The 20,437-nt window shown below is 38.7% G+C and overlaps 1 protein-coding gene across 1 annotated transcript in view; it reads left to right on the top strand.

The window, feature by feature from the left end:
- Nucleotides 1-20,437, top strand: part of PTPRN2 (protein tyrosine phosphatase receptor type N2) — a 1,146,107-nt gene that overhangs the window by 1,103,446 nt on the left and 22,224 nt on the right. The window contains exons 20-21 of the mRNA XM_089694046.1: nt 15,341-15,394; nt 16,403-16,467. Coding sequence (XP_089550172.1) covers nt 15,341-15,394; nt 16,403-16,467 — 119 coding nt within the window. The remainder of the gene's footprint in view (nt 1-15,340; nt 15,395-16,402; nt 16,468-20,437) is intronic.

Here is a 20,437-nt window from a genome sequence, read left to right as displayed (position 1 = left end):
ACTTATCCATGCAAGTACATAGCACAGCAGGCACATATCAGGAACTTGAAATGTCGGGTTTACATATATATATATTCTAATTGTTTTGTTTTGACTTGACTTGCAGGTAGCTTAGTGAGGTTGTTTACTAAAGGCAACAAGACTATTCACTTTGCGAAGTGAAGTTGTACTTTGTAATTTATCCATGCTTTGTTTTTTTTTTAATTTAACACACGATTGGGTATTTTTTGCAAAATTAAATTTCACTGGAGAAAGTTCCCTTGCAAAGTGCAACTTCCCTTGATAATTGAACAGCCTATTTGCCTTTAGTATACCAACCCCAATATATCTTGACTCACAGAGTCATTAAACAGGTTTTTTTTTAAGTTAAGAAATAAGTTAAAGTTGAACTTCAGGCAGAAATAAAATCTATTAAAGCTGTGTATTTATAAAAAAAAATATTGGATATGGTTTTAGACACAACAAGTAAATGTAACTGAGTTATTATATATAATTGTGTATTTCTTTGCACAGTAGGACAGTAGGCTGGCAAAGAGATGGCCAGCAAGTCAACAGTACTGTCAGCCTGTAGGATGAGAGGGCACAGACATGGCCCCATCAGTGCATGGCTGCTTCTTCAGGTATGTCACTGACCAAGTTGCACTGCTGAACTGCAGTAGTGTAAAGTGTGACCTGACCTTCACTGACCTGACTATGCTATTTGGAGGGCCTGTCTGGATCATAAAACTGGCCGAACAGAAAACAGTCTTTTGGCAGGCAAAACTGTTCTTATGTGAATTTCCAATACAACCTGGTTGCTTGGAGTTCAGCTTTAAACACAAGCAAACAGTAGTTTCTGCACAATGATTTCCCAAACTGTTAATTAAACAATATAGTGAAATGGTGGAATCTACAGGTATAGACTAATAAATAAGAAACTGAAGATGGATTCTATCATGAAAAATCTCAGTATATCTTACTGCAAATGTACTCCTAAAACAATCAGATGCAATCAGAATATAATATGGTACATAAAAAAATAAAATGCTTTGAAAATACTTACTTTTAACTTACCAGTTTGAATGCTGGCTGCACACTTCATTGATTTCACTTTAGCAAGGCTTTTCTAAGTGCACCTATGCATGCATACATTTGCACTTATTTGACACCAACTATGACAACAGTTACCTTATTAAAACCAACTGAAATTTTTATTTAAATAGCTAAATACATTCCGGGTACATCAAAACAAAAGGTGTGCAAAGTCTTACACCTTGTCTCCTTTGTAAAATAGCCACAGCCTGAGTAGAAAAACCTGTCCCTTGCCAGCATGTTGCAGAGTGGGATACTTGCTCTTTGTATGAAAGCAGTGGTCTATTTTCCAAAGTCCAGCACACCCTTTGCTAAGTCAGACCTATAACTCTCCAATCAGCAGGAACCATGAGCTATTAGTCTGCAAGTATGTCAGACATGGCAGAGACATGGCAGAGAGACCACTGTTTCCACACAGAGCACAAGCATTCTTCTCTCTACATTATGGCACAGGAGAGGCTTTTCTATTCTGAGGCTATAGCTGCTTTCTAAAGATACCTTTTTATGTACATGAAATGTATTTTAGCTAATTTAAACTGAAAGTTCTACTGGGCTTTAAGGAATGGTCATCAGTGCTGTCTGGCCGGCATCGCTTGGGGGTGTGCATGCATGTGTATTACCAAGCAAAGCTATGAGGATACATAACGCCCCACTTCAGCCAAGACATTATAACATTTTGGACAGATCAGAGAAGAGAAAGAACCTCTGCCAGGTTTTATTGATGCTTCCCCTCTGGAGAGAATTTGGATTCATGTTTGCAATGTTCTTAATATTGTTAAATAATGTTATTTTGTTTTAGTTGAATTTGCTTCTGTTTGCTTAGCTTTTTGAAAGAAGGATATATATATATGCTTTATATGCTTATAAATATACAGTTATGCACCATGGACATGTTCTTTATTTTCGTGAAATGGCAAGCATATAGCTTTGAGTCAGGACATGTCTGTATTTCACATGGCCACCTATCACACTCGCTTTTTGGAAATCAGTAAAGTATCCCTGTAGCATCAGCCCTAAATCAATCACTCAGCTGAAAGCAGGGGACAGCTTAGATCTCTTCAATGTGTTGCTGCTCTTCCACTCTCCAATCACTGGCTGCGGGGTTGTTGGACCAACTGTATTACTTTAACTGCAATAGTGAAAAGTGAAGTCAGAACCCAGCTATGTTGTCTAACTGGGGTGTGTGGTTTTGAAAACTGGCTAAATAAAATGACACATTTTTGGCAGGTAAGACAGTTGACACATTTTTGCTGTTTGCATTTGCTTTCATTTTATGCTGACATACATTTTCCAATGTTATTAGTAGCTCTTTCACTAATATAGGTTTGGCCCTTACAAAAATATATCATTTTTTATTGACAATATATATTGGATCTAGTATTTTTCCGTACAGGGATTGTTTTATATTGTGTTAGTTAATTCTTAATGACTAGAACTTCCTGGGGACAGTTCTGTTATTGCTGCCTTTCTATTCCTGTCTGCAAAGCAGAGATTTTTTTCTGTACATTTTATATCCCCTCCCTTCCTTATATTCTAAAGGTCCTGAGATATTTGGCCTGATTTACTAAAGCAAATACACCACAGCAGGGATATGCAGTTATGGTTGATGGCATCCAAGGCCCGTATGAGCTTTTGGCTGTACATGTGCACTTGTGCAGCAAATTTGACTCATTAACCTATCTAGCTGATTGTACACTGATGTTCAATACCTACACATGATTCTAGTTTACCATTCATGTTAAACATCCACAAATTGCTGCTTGTATCTTAAAACAGGGTCGACAAATCCCAGGCGCCAGGTCTCCATGGCAACTAGAAATTGCGTACTGGTGTCTGGGTTCACACACTGCCTCCTATTGATTTCAATGCAAAAACACCCCCTATTGACTTCAATACAAAATCATGTCCCATCGACTTCAATGCAAAAACACCCCATATTGACTTAAATGCAAAATCATCTCCCATTGAGTTCAATGTAAAATCTTTTTACATTAACTTCAGTGAAAAATCACGTCCCATTGACTTCAATGCAAAAACGCCCCCTATTCAGTACAAAAATGCCTCCCATTGACTTCAATGCAAAAACACCTCCCATTGACTTCAATGCAAAAAAGCCTCCCATTGACTTCAATGCAAAAGCTCCTGTCAATAGCAATCCTGTGTGAACACTTTTCTCTGCAAGCCACTCTACCCTAACACTTATGGGTCTGGAACGCACCACTGCAAACTCACACAAGTCCCTTTTCGTAATGGCACTCAAAACACAATGGGGTTGATTTACTAAAAGTAAATCGGCTGTGCACTGCAAGTGCACTTGGAGGTGCACTGAAATTGCAATTGCTCTAGAACTGAAAGGAACATTCAAGGAAAATAAAAACTAGCATTTTTGCTTGCACATGATTGGATGAAAGTAATTAGCAGATCTTCGCCTCATTTCAGTGCTTCCCCACAGAAGGTGCACTTGCAGTGCACAGTATATTTACCTTTAGTAAATCAACCCCAATGTGAGTGGATCACATCTGTGTGAACCACCTCAATAGGAACCCATAGGGCTTGATTTACTAAAGGAAAATAGGCTGTGCACTGCAAGTGCACCACAAAAGCACCACAAGTGCACTGCAAGTGCAGTTGCTTTAGATCCGAGGAAAAGCTCTGAAATAGGCAAAGCTCTACTGATTTCTTTCATCCAGTCACGTGCAAGCAGAAATGCTGTTTTTTTATTTTCCTTGCATGTCCCCCTCAGATCTAAAGCAACTGCACTTTCACTGCACTTGCAGTGCACTTTTAAGTGTACTTGGAGTGCACTTGCAGTGTACAGCCTAGTTGCCTTTAGTAAATCAACCCAAAAATATCTATTCTGTCATACGAATCTGTGAGTTGAAACCACATCCAGAATCACATATGTGTGAACCAGAGCTGCTCCATTCACACCTGGGCACTTTGGGATCACGGCAGATCGCTGTGATCACAAAACACAGGTTCAGGTGCCATTATTTTCAACTGCACCTAAAACACGGTGCGATCTTGCTGTGATTGTCACGTGGCAAATCGCATCACGTAAAGCTTGTCGTCCAAAAGTTGCCTTGCCCAGGTGATGACAGCCCACGCTACGCAAAAAAAAACTGGCTCCTAACTTTTAGCTGGCTCCTAGATTTAAAGCAAATTTGTCAAGCCTTGCCTTATTGCGCAAATTAAGTCACAAATAAAAATGCTGTTAAATTTGCATAAAAAAACACAACCAAAATTAGGTAAAAAATGCAGCCAAGTTGCACTTCATAAATCGGATCAAAGTGCAGCTACAATAGTGTGAACCTAGCCTTAGATAATATCTAAAATAGCTAATATCTAATTTTAATATCTAGTTTAAATTTGTGAATAGCAGCATAAATGTTGTACTAGGGTCTTCAAGTCTAATTCGGGCAAAGGCAAAAAAGACTATTTCGATGTGAGTAGAGATTAAAGTAGTTGTCTAAAGTAGTATTTAGCTGTAACAAGATCTATATGATTTAGATTTTACTAAGCACAAATTTGCAGAAATCTGATTGCATTGTCCCTTTAATTGCCTCTAATAAGAGAAATGTATAGTTTAGATAGATGTGTATTCTATATACAGTATACATATATAATAACTATGTATATTCTAATATATACCAAACTGTCACTGTACTGAATACAATGATAATTAAGTATCTAGTCTAATGTAATCTATTCCCTTTTATATTGTACAGTTTATTTGCTTCTTCCTACTCTGATCTCCTCCATATGTTCACATATTTAGGTCACGCCTGTAAGGAATTCACACATGCTATACTACTAGGACATGCCCACATGTTATTTATTCATTTTTAGTGAGTGGAATGACATCTTCAAAACACTGACTGTTGCTCTGAGACACTTGAAGACTTTTTTTTTTAAGATTGTAATTTTCTTTAAGTCCTCCATAGCAGTTAGCTCTAAAAAAACATGTTTTAAAAGATGGCATGCTACCAGAGATTACCTACAAAAGAAAAATGTTATTTTTAGAACATTACCTTAATTTTCCTGTCTTAAAATGTTTTTCTTGTTTGACTAAGTGCCAAACATTTTTGGGTAATATGGGGAATGGTTAAAATCTCTGTCAGGTGTCTTTTGTTGCTGCTTATGTCCCATTGGGGAAATCCCCTCCTAGGAAGATGTCATCAAAGCAAGGATCCCCCATTGGAGGAATACTCCTCTACAACGACAATAAAAAAAAAACGAGAGAGTGAGTTTCCCCCTAGTAGGTGCAAAGATAACTGAAAAATCTAGGAATTGGAACTTCTCCACATGATTGCATGTTTGCGGTTATGCTCTCATCTGTGTCAACAGATGTGGCGGGTATGAAATGTTTACTCCCAGTTGGCTCCAATAGGCAAATGCAGGCAAATGCTCAAAGAAAACACACCAAAATGCAACACAGTTTAAGCCCAGGAATAAAAGATTGTTTGGTCATCCTCAAATCCATTTCTGAGAGGTCAGGGAGCCCATGAGCTTTATGCATACCTTAGGGGGAGACTTCTGCCGTATTCTATTAATAACTCCATCAATAGCTAAGCCCCACTTACCTATTGGTTTGTTGTAAGAGCTTCAGTGGCCAACTGGTGAGGATTAGTGTTAGATTCTGAATGAGTGACACCTAACTCAATCTTCACACCTCTACGGTTTGTTAAAGGGCCTTACCATAGAGCATGGCTCTCTGTGTAGTGCATTGTGGGCAAATTAATTTAGAATGGCACTGCAATGTGCAAGAACAGTCAGTGCCAACGCCCCCCCTCCTCACATAATTTGCATTGTGATGTCCTTTGTTAAAAGGGGGAGGTCAGTTTTTGGTGTGTTGCAATGTGTTGGCAGTCCATTCTAAATGAATATGGTGCCTTAACACTAAGCATGTTAACATGAGTGTGGTAACACACCACAATGGATTTGGACAGGTATGAAGGGGGCCTTAGTTTGAAAGAGATCACTAGTGTGTATCAGGGTTTCAAAGCTCAGTAGCAGCACAAAGGTGAAATTTCAAAAAGGCGGCAGCACTTTGACAGTCTTGTTATTTTGATCATTTAAATCCAACTGACAAGTAAACCTTTTTTTTTTCATTTACAAACATTTTTATTAGGAGATAGACTACAAAAACTGCACCATTTAGTGAGGTACAATAAACAGCTTGAAAAAACAGCTTGAAAAAAAGCATATATAAGAAATGAACAGAAATACAAAGTACAATCATGAAAGTATAAAAAAAAAACAGTACATGAAAGAGGTAGTCAATAATATCGGCAGAACAACCACAAGATCAATAAAAGGTTCAGTACAAAACAACCCATGATAGACCATCAATCGAATAATAAGCGTCCATGCGTTCTCCAACTATCCCATTTCCTGTTGAATAAATGCATCCTATCCAGCAACGTATAATGAATACGTTCCATAAGCATAACCATATCAACTCTCCATAAGACGGAAGCCAAAGTAAACCTTTTTTTAAAGGAGTTTATTATAAAAACAATTTAAAGAATAATACAATCACCCACCTTCAACTCACATACTTATCTGACAAGTAAATGTTAAAGAAAAATGTAAAGCAGAAAGAAACAAAAAATAAATTGGATGCCTTAAGCAGCAGTGCCCCAATAAGAGGATTTAAATCTAAATGTATCCTCTACCGTCTAACAAAAAGCTAATACAAAGGAGATTTGGTGGATCTATCGATATATATGTAGGAGATGGAAGTGTGCAGGCAGGGGTGGACTGACCATATGGAAACTCGGGCAATGCCCGAGGGCCTGGGGTCAGTAGGGGGCCCCGTGAGATGCCCCTGGTACCTTTTATATAGGCTTTTTTGAATTTGGGCAAGGACACAGGGGCCCCATGATCCCCTATTGCCCGGGGGCTCTATGAGTTGTCAGTCCGCCCCTGTGTGCAGGTGTAAATCCGCCTAATAGAAGTTAGGGAATTAATTAATAGATATACACTATATGATCAAAGGTTTGTGAACATCTGACTATCACACCTTCAATATATGGCCATAAGTATGTGGACACCCCTCCAAATTATTATGTTCAGATGTTTCCAGTGAAAGGTATTGTTAATGCTACAGATTACCAAAACATTTTACACAATTGTGAAAACAACTTGCGGCAGGCCCAAATAGAGTAGAGAGGGGTAAGCCTGGTAATTTATTTATTCATCATTTAGTCATAGAAGAGGAATTGTTATTTGGAGACATTGTGCCTGTTCCACTGTTACTGTAGATAAATTAACCTCTTGGGTTTACCCCTTTTAGCTGTAAGTGGTTCCAATCTCTAAATATTGCTTTGGGTTTTTGGCACCCTTTTTATTACCACTTAGGTTAGATCTTAATTTTTTTACTTCAATGAAGTAAACAAACGCTCCTTCACACTTAATTTAACCAGGTCCTAGTTATTTTTATGTGCTTTTTGTCCATTGAAAGCACACTGCAGTTCAACATGAATCCTTCTCAGTAGGATGTTTTATATATAAGTGCTGGACTGGCATAAAACTGTGAAGACCAGCATGTGGCTGTTTAATAATCTTTATGGAAAAAAGACCTTCTTAAGCAATCGCCTGCAACTGTGTTTATGCAACTGCTGCAGTTTAGAAAAGTATTGCTTTGAATGACTCCTCATTTTGTAGAAAATGGATCTCACTTTATGGTTTATCTGAAAAACAATTATTACACACATTATTTTGAATCAGTATAATATGGAGGTGAAAGTGGAAACTGGATAGAAGGAATAAACTGACTATCAGGTTCAGGGTAATTGAGAAATTTCCTTTTGAGCCCTACTGGGTATTTGAAGTGAACACAGGCTAGAGTAGGGCTGCTTTCACACTGATCCAAATTTCTTCCACTTCTGCATTAAAAAAAGCAGAAGAAAAACGTGTGACCATGTACAGTATTCCTATGAAACTCTGCACACTGATTCATTGCAGGTCTGGTGTGTTTTTTAAAATCCTGCTTGCTGCATTTTTGGTGCCGGTTTGGTGTGGTAAAAAACACACGAAAAATGCAACTCCCCATTTAAATCAATGGAAAATGCAGCAAAAATGCAGCAAAAACACACCTGCATTGCGGTGTTGCTGTGGTTTTTGAATCACATGTCTTATAAATAACACGGTAAAAACACAGCAAAAATGCATATGCATTTTTGCCACGGATCAGTGTGAAAGTAGCCTTAAAGTGACCTCTTTAGTCACAGCTCCAATGGGTCTCACACATCCTGTAAGCTATAAAGCCATCAATGTGCTTTTTACCAATCAATTTTTTTTTATTCGCAGCTCAAGTATAAAATAATTAATGGACAACAACTAAAAAAAAAATTTATATTTCCTTTTTTAAAAAAAAAGCCATTTTAGTTGACTTTGTAAATGCTAGTCTGAAGAGCATCAACAAATCATTTGAAAGACTTTAAACAGTATGCAGCCAGCTTGTTTGAAGTCCATAAACTAAATATCTGCTTTGCCAGTTCAAGTCAGTGCAAGAGCTTCACCTGCCTCCCCATCGGCATGCAATCACCTTTTCTTTGCTCCCCCACCACTTTTTGCAGGTACTGGATGTAATAAAAAATATCCTGTACTTCCTGGTATGAATATGGCTCCTAACGCTTCTGGTTCATGTTGATTGGCCCTGTGCAGTTCTCAGGCATGTAAAACTCTAGTCAGTATATAGTCAGAGATTAAACTGTCTGCACGGGGCCAATAAACAAGAACCAGCTCTGTCACATGAGAGGAAGGGTAAGAAGGCAAATTCCCCTTCTTCTTTCTTTGTTGTTCCTGACAGCTGAATAGAATGGAGGAGAGAGGAAGGAAGCTGAGTATGTGTACCTGGGGAAGGGGCATTGAAATAGGACTACATGCTATATTTCTTTTCTTATGTTAGGAGAGTAAGGCATGGCTACAACCATTGTCAGTTTTTTTTTGTGCCATTTGCATGCCATTGGGGAGATTTCCCTTTGCTTCTGGCCCCATGGTCAAAACAGAAAGTGAGAAGGAATACCTCCAAAGTGATGACATTCCGTTGTCACCAGGGTCATCAGAGCAGGTGTCCCCATTGGAAGATTACTCTTACTGTTCTAGAGACAGCACCATTTTTTTAACCTTTTACTTTCTGTGGCAACAGTAAACACGACTAATATAGAGGGTAAATCTCCACAACAGGGACATCATTAAAACCTGACAGGTATTCTAATCCCTATCCACTCTGTCTAGTATATCCAGTTATACTTTAAAGTGCACATGTTGCTTTGCCCTGTGTGGATAAAATACAAGTTTGCTTTAAAGCACCTTTCATGTCCAGTCTTGGGGTGCTAATCTTAAGCAATGAAATAAAAGGCTCTCATTGTTGACCTTTTTCTGTGTCAATGACAGTTGCCCTTTAATCACAGACTTCGATACACTGACCTAGAGCAAGGATCTAATTACAACACAGGGATGACAGAACTTTTAATGCACGATCAGGTTAGTCTGAAACAGATGTCAAAGTCATAGGTTCAGATTTACACCTTGGAAGCTAGCATTTTCACAAGTTTATTTTAATGGAATTGCTTGCTGTAGTCTTGTTCAAGCTTCCAGCAGGTTTACAAATGTTTTGGAGAAGCAACTTTCCAAGGATGGTCAATTGTGGCAGTGTGCTGCAATTGTAAACAAAACAAGCTTTGCAGTTGCAATTTAATGTTAGTATTCAAGATTCTTGAACTGAAGTTTGGAGGTGCTTCTTAGTTTCAAGCATTTGTTGATGCCTAAGGTGCTTTTTTCTCCATACAAGTCAATGTTAATTGCAAGTTGAGACAACACAGCTTGAAGCAGCTCCTTGGGCAATTTGAATGAACCTAGAAGCAAACCAAAGTAGCTTAGATGTACCTGAAAGCATACAGAATTTGACTTGCTTCTGAGACTGCTTCCATATAGATGAGTGCTGTAGCAGACTTTGAAAGCATGGTAGCTTGTTGAAAGCATGCTAAATGCTTTTTTAAAACTACAGCACTGCCATTAAGGTCTGCATTCAACACTTTCAGACTAGAACAGAGGGTGCTGTTTATTTTGAATGGTACCCCAATGCACATTTAAAGTAGCAAGCAATGCAACCATACTAAAGATCACCACAAAACACATGCTGTGTGTTGCAGTGTGCTTGAAAAACTGCATGTCCAATATTTAGTGCATTAAGGTGTGCTGTCAACCCTTTCAAAATGAATAGACTGCATTAACCCACAGTAATGTGTCATACTTTTGCAGCTTAAAATGAGAAGGGGACCTAGGGGTAAAGTGCAATATGCAGAGTTCAAATCCAACACCAGCTGAGCCCCAATGTAATTGTGAGCACTGACCAAGTCTTTCCCCTTCATTCTGTCCTAGGAGAGAGAATCATTTAAAAACAAAATTGGCAAATAGTGTTTTCTGATGTGGACCACACTGCAGTAGGCCCATTTTGACTTGAGGAATATGAAACACATTAAATTGTGTCCTGAGCTGATGTCAGACCTGCACTAACCCATACAAAACACAGAGGGCACCAAAATGATCAATGATTAAGATAAAAAAAATGTATATTCTTTTGAAATGACAAATTGTAGTAATCAAATGTACATAACGAGACGTTTTCAGTGTAGCAGTAACCTTATTACCGGACTGAATCATAGGAATGTGAAAAACAAAATGAGCAGAATAATGAAAAATAACAAAAGTTACTTGTAAAAAAGTTGGAAAACATATCTACTTATAAAAATAAATTATTGTGAACAGGAATATGCCACACAAAAAAATAAATAGTTGGACATCAGCAATCCACAGTTAGATAAATTAAAGGATCAGTACACCCAAGAATATTTAATTTTTTTGGAGATGTTGGAAAGTTACAGCAGACCTTCAACCAAACATTACAGCCTCAGTTGGGCTCTTATTGCTCCACCCTACTGGAGAGACTCTACCTCATTATTTGTCATTGCAACCATTGTCACCAGGATAGAAAGTGAGAAAACATGTAAAACGTTCTTTCGTCACCAGAACAAGAGGTGAAGGGAAAAATTTCAATGGGGACATTTGTTTAGCAACATCTTTTAAAGTTGGAATTTCCTCTCACTCTGGAGAATTATTCTCACTTCCGATAATATTACTAAAAATATATTTACAAAAAAAAAAGTCCCCAGTAGGGACACAGCAGTTAGATTTGGACATAAGGGTTATCACCCTTTCTATAAATGTTTTTTTTACTAGGAAAAAATATATGGGTTTACATAAATATCCTAGGGACTCCATTGGTAAGATCTGTTTGAGTTCTTACACCTGCACATCTACTGTGGTTTATCTGAGGTGTCCCACTTTCCCCAGACAGTCAATTTCTTTTATATTGTGGAGTAAAAAAAAAAAAGGAACTGGAAATCACAAAGTTGAGTGAAGCACTTAAAATCTTAGGTGGATGGGAACAGTGTTGGGAACTATAACAGGTAAATCTTGTGGTTGGAGTATTTAAGACGTATAAGACCCCGAGAGGGACGAGGGGGGCTCAGCCCATCAGGCTCCATTAAACTAAAATATTGCTTTCTTCCTGGGCTTCCTCTTTACATGTTTCCCCAGTCTTTCAGTGTAATATACTTACCTTGTTTGCAGCCATGTTCCTACTCTATGCAGTTTCCATGCAGCTTTCTGCCAAAGGACAATAGCAGCAGCAAAAATGAAACATAAAACTGATTTCTACTATGTGTCAGCCTTCTTTATAACGTCACCTGCAACACTGTGATCTTGCTCATATGTAACATGAATGTAAATTGTTTTGAAAAATGTAACTACAAAGAATTTTAATTCACAAACCTAACCTCCTAACCCTCTTGTTTTGAATTGTTATCTAATTGTATTGTCTTCCTTTATATTGTAAAGTGCTGCAAAAATTGTTGGTGCTATACATGTCCTGAATAGTAATAATAATGCGTATATCAATGTGTTTATCTTGTGTAAATCTGTGTTACTATAATGACATTTACATTTATTAGAAATTATTTGGTAACTTAGTGACATACAGTTGTGGCCAAAATTATTCAACCCCCACTGAAATTGAGTGTTTTGGCCAGTTTGACATTGCTTTTGATCATTCAGTCATCTTGCTTACATTTACATTAAAGAGGCACTTGTAGGTCAGACAAATATAACATAACAGTTATAATGAAATAACCACAAATGTCTTTTCTGTGCTCACAGCATTATCAGTTTTATTCAACCCCCAAGTGACATTCAATCTTAGTACTTAGTACAGCATCCTTTTACAGTTATAACAGCTTTTAAACGTGAAGCATAGCTTGACACAAGTGTCTTGCAGCGATCTACGGGTATCTTCGCCCATTCTTCATGGGCAAAGGCCTCCAGTTCAGTCACATTCTTAGGCTTGCGCACTGCAACTGCTTTCTTTAAGTCCCACCAGAGGTTCTCAATCGGATTTAAGTCTGGTGACTGCGATGGCCACTCCAAAATGTTCCAGCCTTTCCTCTGCAACCATGCTCTAGTGGACTTGGAGGTATGCTTGGGATCATTGTCCTGTTGAAAGGTCCAACGTCTCCCAAGCCTCAGGTGTGTGACGGACTGCATCACGTTTCCATCCAATATCTCCTGGTACTGAAGAGAATTCATGGTACCTTGCACACGCTGAAGCTTCCCTGTACCTGCAGAAGCAAAACAGCCCCAAAGCATGATTGACCCTCCACCATGCTTCACAGTAGGCAAGGTGTTCTTTTCATCATAGGCCTTGTTCTTCCTCCTCCAAACATAGCGTTGATCCATGGGCCCAAACAGTTCTAATTTTGTTTCATCAGTCCACAGAACACTATCCCACAACTTTTGTGGTTTGTCCACATGGCTTTTGGCATACTGCAGTCGACTCTTCTTATTCTTTGGAGACAGCAAGGGGGTACGCCTGGGAGTTCTGGCACGGAGGCCTTCATTACGCAGTGTGCGTCTTATTGTCTGGGCTGAAACTTCTGTACCCACATCTGACAAATCTTTTCTCAGTTCCTCAGCAGTCACACGGGGACTTCTCTCCACTCTACGCTTCAGGTAGCGCACAGCAGTCGAAGTCAGCATCTTCTTTCTGCCACGACCAGGTAGCGTTTCAACAGTGCCCTTTGCCTTGAATTTGCGAATGATGCTTCCTAAGGTGTCTCTTGGTATGTTTAACATCTTTGCAATCTTCTTATAGCCATTGCCCTTCCTGTGAAGAGAAATCACCTCTTCTCTTGTCTTCCTGGACCATTCTCTTGCCTTCACCATGTTTGTAACCACACCAGTAAATGTCTAGAAGGAGCTGAGTATCACAGTCATTTTAAAGCTGCCTAATTGGTGCTTATTATGCTTGATTGCTGCTCGGTGACATCCACAGGTGTTTTCAATACCTGATGGAAAGCACCTGTATGAACCTCTGTTCTTCAGAGTGGTAGTCTTTAAGGGGTTGAATAATTGTGGCAATGAAGAAACCACATAAGAACCATTTACTACTGTATTACATAAACAATTGATGTCATTTTAGTTGCATTTGGGTAGTTACAACGTCCTTGTAGGATTTGATTCTGAATACAATTCCAAATGTACACTATAGTCCCTAAACCCCTTTACAGCATTGGGGGTTGAATAATTTTGGCCACAACTGTAAGTATTTACTGGCACAATAACCAGTGAATGTTTTATAGCACATTTGTTGACTGAACATTTACCGCATTGTTTGATCATAATGTGTTACAGCTCATGAATATCTGGTAAATGTTACATGTACAGTAGATGGTTTTATGCAGTTTCAGTACAAGAAGGGTTCAATGTATTTTTTTAAACTTTTTTTTATAATGAAAAAAGTGTATTTTTCTCAACCTTTGATCATTTCTGTATGTCCCATGGGAAATGGGCCCCACCATGCAAATGTATGTCTACATACCCTTCAGCATAAGAGGGCTTTGAGAGAGATCCTTGAAAATTGGACTAGCCTGGTTATAAAGCCTAAACATTTTTTACCTTAATGCATTCTTTGCATTAAGGTAACAAATGTTTATGAATCAGCATTCCCCCTCCCCCTTATACTTACCTGATCCCTCATTCAATCCAGCGCAGTGAACATCTGGAGCTCTTCTCTCCCCTCTCTTCCTGGTCTCACAGGCTTTGTTGAGGCAGCATAAATCAGTGACAATGTAGTGGCAGGCAGAGCCGAGTCCCGCTGTCTGTGTCAGTGGACTCAGACAGCGAGGCTCGGGAGTGGTCCCACACAGGTGTCCCCCATAGAAAGTGGAATTCCATTGCACAGAGCATGTAAGTATAAACTTCTTTGTTTTTGTTTTTTTAAAAACATGCATTTACAAGACTTTTAAGGGGGTAATGTGTCACTGACTGCCCCCTGTGGAAGTGGAAGGTGGCGTCCCCCTTCTTGGTGATTTTGTTGTAAGGGTTGACCATTTCACCTTGCATTAGGGTTTTGAAAGTTTTAACAGAACACACTCAGAGACGTACAGTATCCAGCAGTATCTAAAAATTTTGCCCAAAGGATCACCTCCTCTTTCTTTAGGTTCAAGATGCCAAAACAGCAACTTCTTCCTTTCTTCCCTTCTTAGACTTCTGTTAATACCAGTATTACAAACCCTTACAAAGACACTGAGAACTTTGGGGAGGCTTCTCCCTGCAGTTTCCTGTGAAAATATTGACTGTACATAAATATTTGGTATGAATCCAGCTATATTTAATACTAATACCACCTTTTCCTGTTGAACAATGATTTTTCATTTGGGGAATAGATTTATGTAGGAGTGGTAAATGTGCACTAGAAATGCAACAAATATTACCCAATCAATTTTAGAAGCGTGTCTCTTAGTAAGTTTATGAAAGCAGTAGGTAACTTGCTTATTTTTGAAGAGAAAAAATTTTACACAAAGAGTAAAAAAAGTTTTTTTTTACACAGGGGATTCCAGACTATTTACTTTTTTTTTTATAGAAGAACCTGTTTTAATGTTTTTTTCAGCCTATTTGTTTTTTCTTTATCATTTCCAATAAAACATTTTTAGCACTCTTTAATAGTACAATCATAAAACTAATACTGTTTGTTCTGTGGCTGCTGATGATTGATGACCATGTCCTATCTAAAGCCCTGGCACTTCTAAAATGCCTTCAAATTTAAAACATAGTAATTTTCTTCCTCTTGATGGATTGCACTTTGTAAAGGTTGCACTGTGTTAATATTACAGTACTGATGAGTTCATTATCTTCTTCATTGTAGGAAAGTTAACAAGTGTTACAAGGGGCGCTCCTGTCCTGTAATAGTTCATTGCAGGTAAGTATTGCTTCTTAAGTGGCCCATCCTTCGCCTCAGTGGGAACATGTGTTATTGAATACCTGAATATTATCAGCAGTTCCAATTCAGATTAGGTTATATGTCATCTTTAACTACTTGAGACTGAATGTCTTATAGTATTTGTATTCCAAAAAAAAGAGACAGAATTAAATTGTTTGGATCTTATTTCTCAAATAGTTCAAAACGAATATCAGAGAATCATATTATCAATCTCTATTCTGCAGTGTAAAACAGTCAACACAGACAGACCAACTGTTATTAAGTGGAAGATGCAAATGGTGTCATCTTCCTACTTTGGTGTGTGCAGATGATAACAGTTAATAAAAAGGCCAACACTTTTTTTTAGTTTTACTTTTATTTTGTGTTTATTTAGGCATTCTGCTTTAAATGATCTTATCAAGTTAGTTTAATAAAGTTTCTTATTTACTGTGGTAATCCTATCCTCCATGCTTACCATAAGTTTTGCCTTTTTAATAATTTAATCCAAGCTCAAACAAGATGTCAATAAACCTAAAACTTTCATGCAGTAAATTTGTATGAGCCCCAAGTGCACTTAGGCTAAACACAGTTCCTCTGTTTACAAGAGAAAGGAATTAGTTCATATAGAGGATATTTTGTTGTCGCCTTTATAGCTTTAAATAATAATTTATTGTGCTTTTATTTTAGTTTGTTTGTTTGTTGCCCACATTGTAAGCAGTTTCTTTGGGTTAAGTACCTTTTTTTATGTTTTTTTTTCTCTTTGTTGCTAAAACTAACTATATTGAACAATGGTTAATCCCTGCTGAACAGCTTGCGTTGATTAAAGCTTTGTGGCATTTTGTGTTTTTCTGCTTTTAGTTCCCACCTCTTCTTTTTTACCTCCTTCTGTTTAGCTGTTCCCTTATGACATTGACAATAAAACTAATAGAAGAGAAAAGCCCCCTTTTGACTCTTGTGATTTTTTTTTTTTTCATGGGGAACACTAACACAATTCTCTATTATTCACAGTGACGGCGCAGGGAGAAGTGGGACCTATATCCTGATTGACATGGTTCTCAATAAGATGGCTAAAGGTGAGCTTTAAAAGAGCCATTTCTTTATGTGTCAAATGTGTATATGAATACAGCGGCAACAGGGAGGTGTGCAGATCTGCTGACCTGAGAGTGCAACAAAGAAGGCTTCTCTGACTGCATTTTCCATTTTATTTTTAGTCCTGTATACCAGGGTGAGCAGCTCAGTGGATATTTAGTCATTGAAGAAAAACTAGAAGGCAGTCAGTAGATGTAGCATCTGGAAACAAATTAACATATATTGTAGTCACATTTGTAGTCAAAGGAAAAGTACTGTTTTTTTCTGGTTTACATATTTTGATTTACGGTATATTACATTTGAACATGCTTGATAGATCTGATTTTTGCTATGTAATATATACAGATTTGTCATATAAACCAACCATTCATGGGTCACAATTTGGTTGATTCAGCAGGGACCAGCTGAATTTTTATCCATGTACGGGATAGCTGGTTGTACACAAGTCAATATATCGATTAACCTGTGTACAGCCAGCCCTTTCGGGTTTTTCCTGAACGATCAGTGACGCCCGCTATAGCCATCAACACTGATTATTGTATTGAAACGTGTGGATGCAGGGCATTGTTAATTTGCTTTGTTCAACCCACTGGTTTAATTAAATAAATGAATCATGTATGGCCAGCCTAAGCCTACCTGCTTGACAGTGGTAGAGACAAAGGTTTAATTTATTATAGAATGTAAATTAACTAAAGGATTGTGATTTACTATGAACTATGGACTATTTAGTGAACTTAGTAAATAAGGTAAAGATGTGTTAACTTTGTTCATCCAATCAACTGTTTGCAAGAACAAAATCCTCCTTTGCACATGATAGGGTAGGAGAGGCGGCTTTGTGAGCCCTTAGGCAAAATATAGACATGAGGCCCCACTCATGCCCATAATGGGAAAAATAATTCAAGCAACAAAAAATGTACTGGGGGATGGGTAAAGTTACCATTGGTGGTTCATCCCTATCCCCACCACTGCTACTGATGTCATCCCTATTCCCACCATTGCCACTGATATCATCCCTATCCTTACCACCACTGCCACTGATGTCATCCCTATCCACAACATCACCACTACCACAGATATCATCCCTATTTCCACCACTGCCACTGATGTCATCCCTATCCCCCATCACCACTGCCACTGATGTCATCCCTATCCTCCTATCACCACTGCCACTGATGTCATCCCTATCCCCAACACCACCACTGCCACTGATGTCATCGCAATCTCCACCACTGCCACTGATGTCATCCCTATCTCCACCACTGCCACTGATGTCATCCCTATCCTCCCATCACCACTGCCACTGATGTCATCCCTATCCTTCCATCACCCCTGCCACTGATGTCATTCCTATCCCCCCCCCACCACTGCCACTGATGCTATTCTTATCCCAACCACTGCCACTGATGTCATCCCTATCTTTACTACTACCACTGATGTCATCCCTATCCCCCATAATCGCTACCACTGCCACTGATATTATCCCTATCCCCACCACTGCCACTGATATCATCTCTATTCCCACCACTGCCACTGATGTCATCCCTATTCCCCATCACCAGGATCAGTCAGAAACAGCGGTGGTGGTGGTGGTGGTTGGGGGGGGGTTTGGAATCAGTGTCAATCGATTCCCCCTCCTTCTCCTTGCAGAGTGTGTCTCTACCTATGTCTGGCTTCCTTCATGTGCCTCCAGTGATGCCTCTCCTGACATGGGGTCTCCTGACATGGGGCCTCCCAACAGAGAGAGCTCATCCCTCTTCACTCTACTGGCTGTCAGCTGGTCAGCTGACTTTCTCCTCCAGTTTCTGCCTCCCGATTCCTGACATGGCATCTGATTGGACTGTGCAGCAATGAGCAGAGAGGAGAGTCGAGCGGTCTGGTATGGCAGTGATGGTGAGTGCTCAGCCTCCCTCAGCCACAGTGTACTATCTCCCGACCCAACTCAGTGCCTCTAACTAGAATAGGCGGGTGGCCCCTCCCCACAGTGGTGGCAATTGTCCCCCCCCCCCCCCCCGCTCAGTCTGTCCCTGCACTGTGTTAGACAAATTAGGCAGCAGTGAGGCCACTGTGAGCGTAAGGCCTTAGGCAAACTAATTTGCCTAATCAAAGAGCTGCCTCTGTTGGGTAGTTTTAGCTTATTTCATTTTAAATGACCAGTATCTTGTCCTTTAGAAAATCAGACCTAAACTGTTCACCCAGCTTAGTCAGTAAGGTTAATCTGTGTTCACTTCAAACATGTGTTTTTTTTCCTTTGCACATGGTTTAGTATTCAAATGGCTCACAGCTTCCCCTTAATAACTAAGCTAAAGCTAGCCATATGCTAGCAGAATTAATTTCCAAATGTCCATTTTAGGAGCTTTTGTTCAATTTTCCAGTTATTGGTGGGGTCAAATCGATGTTAGTTTTCAACTGCATTGATCGGAAAATTTGAAGGAGCAGGATGAAAAATTCTTCTCAAATGAACACATTGTTAACAGTGAATGTGGTTTTTGCTTGGTAAAGTCCATTTATTCCAAAATCGAATGTTAAAAGCAAACATAATTTTGAACTACGTTTGAGTGACATTCATCAAGCCACTGAATGTACTAAGAATTTTCAGACAAATTTTCATATGAATGTTTGTTCGAAGGTTTGTTTGAAAATCTACTAGTGTATGGCCAGGTTAAGTGAACCATCATTCTGCAAAGTGAATAGCCTCTATTACTTTAGTAAATCAGCCCCATTATGTCAGTCATATAAAAAGTGTATTAAAGGGCCACCCTACCCAAACTAATATTTCAGGTTTTGGTAAATACTCCTGACAATTTGTTCTTGAGAAATCCACTGGTGGGCTATTTGCACTTGATTTTCTGGCTCTACCCACCTGCTGTATCCATTATAACAGTTTCCCACTCTCCTTGTTGGATTTTTTTTATTTTATTTCATTGAGAAGGCAGGAGGAACTAAAACAAGTAAAGGTGGGAAGGAACACTCAAACTTTCCAGTTGGACAGGAACAGAACTGGAAATGATATTAGGCAGATCTCAATTTCTGTAACTCGAAGACATAAAAGGAACCAAGGGCTGATGCTGCCTGCCATGCTCCACCTATAACTAAAACATTACTTTTATGTGGACTGGCCCTTTTAATTTCCATTAGATAATCCTCAGCGGTATAGAAAGGGCACTTTTATTGATATAGCCTAAACACGAAAAATTGTGTGTAAATATGTTTCAGGCAGCCTAGTGCTTTCTCAATCCAGAACCAAAACACATTGTCATGTGAGTTATTGCTTCAATAAAAGTGGTACTTTTACTATGCTACTGAGGACCAGGAGTGCCGACCCTACTTTGTTCTTGTCTAAAAAGCTACTCAATGCAAAAAAATGACCGCTTCCTTTAGATTTCATATTTACAACAATAAACTTATTTCCTTTCTTTAAGTGTCCATTTTTTATGTTTTCTACCATTTTGAAAATGTTATTTTGTAACACTTTATATGTGCCTGATTTTTTAGCCAAAGGGTGGGGGGCACCAGAGGGTTGAATCGCCCGCTGGCTTTTCAAATCCTAGGTTTTCCCCTGTAGTTGGTGTCTTCAGCTCTCCACAGAGCTATAATTAAAGTGTCAGTCTTTTGCAGCTGGATTGCCCTTTGTTCTACATTACAGCAAACCCATCAGGATACCCAGAACTGTTGTTTGAGTTAGTAAATCCAGTTCCCTTATAGAGTAAATAATGTGGTAGCTCTTCTGGGGGGATCTATATGTGGAATCTTTAAGAAACAATTCAACTCACCAGCAACAATCCTAACTGTAACAAAGTTTGTGCTTATTTCTAATAATGTAATAATTTTACACACACACACACACACATATATATATATATATATATATATATATATATATATATGAGAGAGACAAATATTAGGGCATGTAAAAGAGGATAGGAACTATAAATTAATTGTTTAATTATATTTTCT

Source organism: Staurois parvus, unplaced genomic scaffold, assembly GCF_062004578.1.
Source record: "Staurois parvus isolate SC_StPar_1 unplaced genomic scaffold, SC_StPar_1.0 ptg000005l, whole genome shotgun sequence".
Lineage (NCBI taxonomy): Eukaryota > Metazoa > Chordata > Amphibia > Anura > Ranidae > Staurois > Staurois parvus.
The sequence above is the reverse complement of the archived record's forward strand: the minus strand, read 5'-3'. Positions and strand labels throughout refer to the sequence as shown.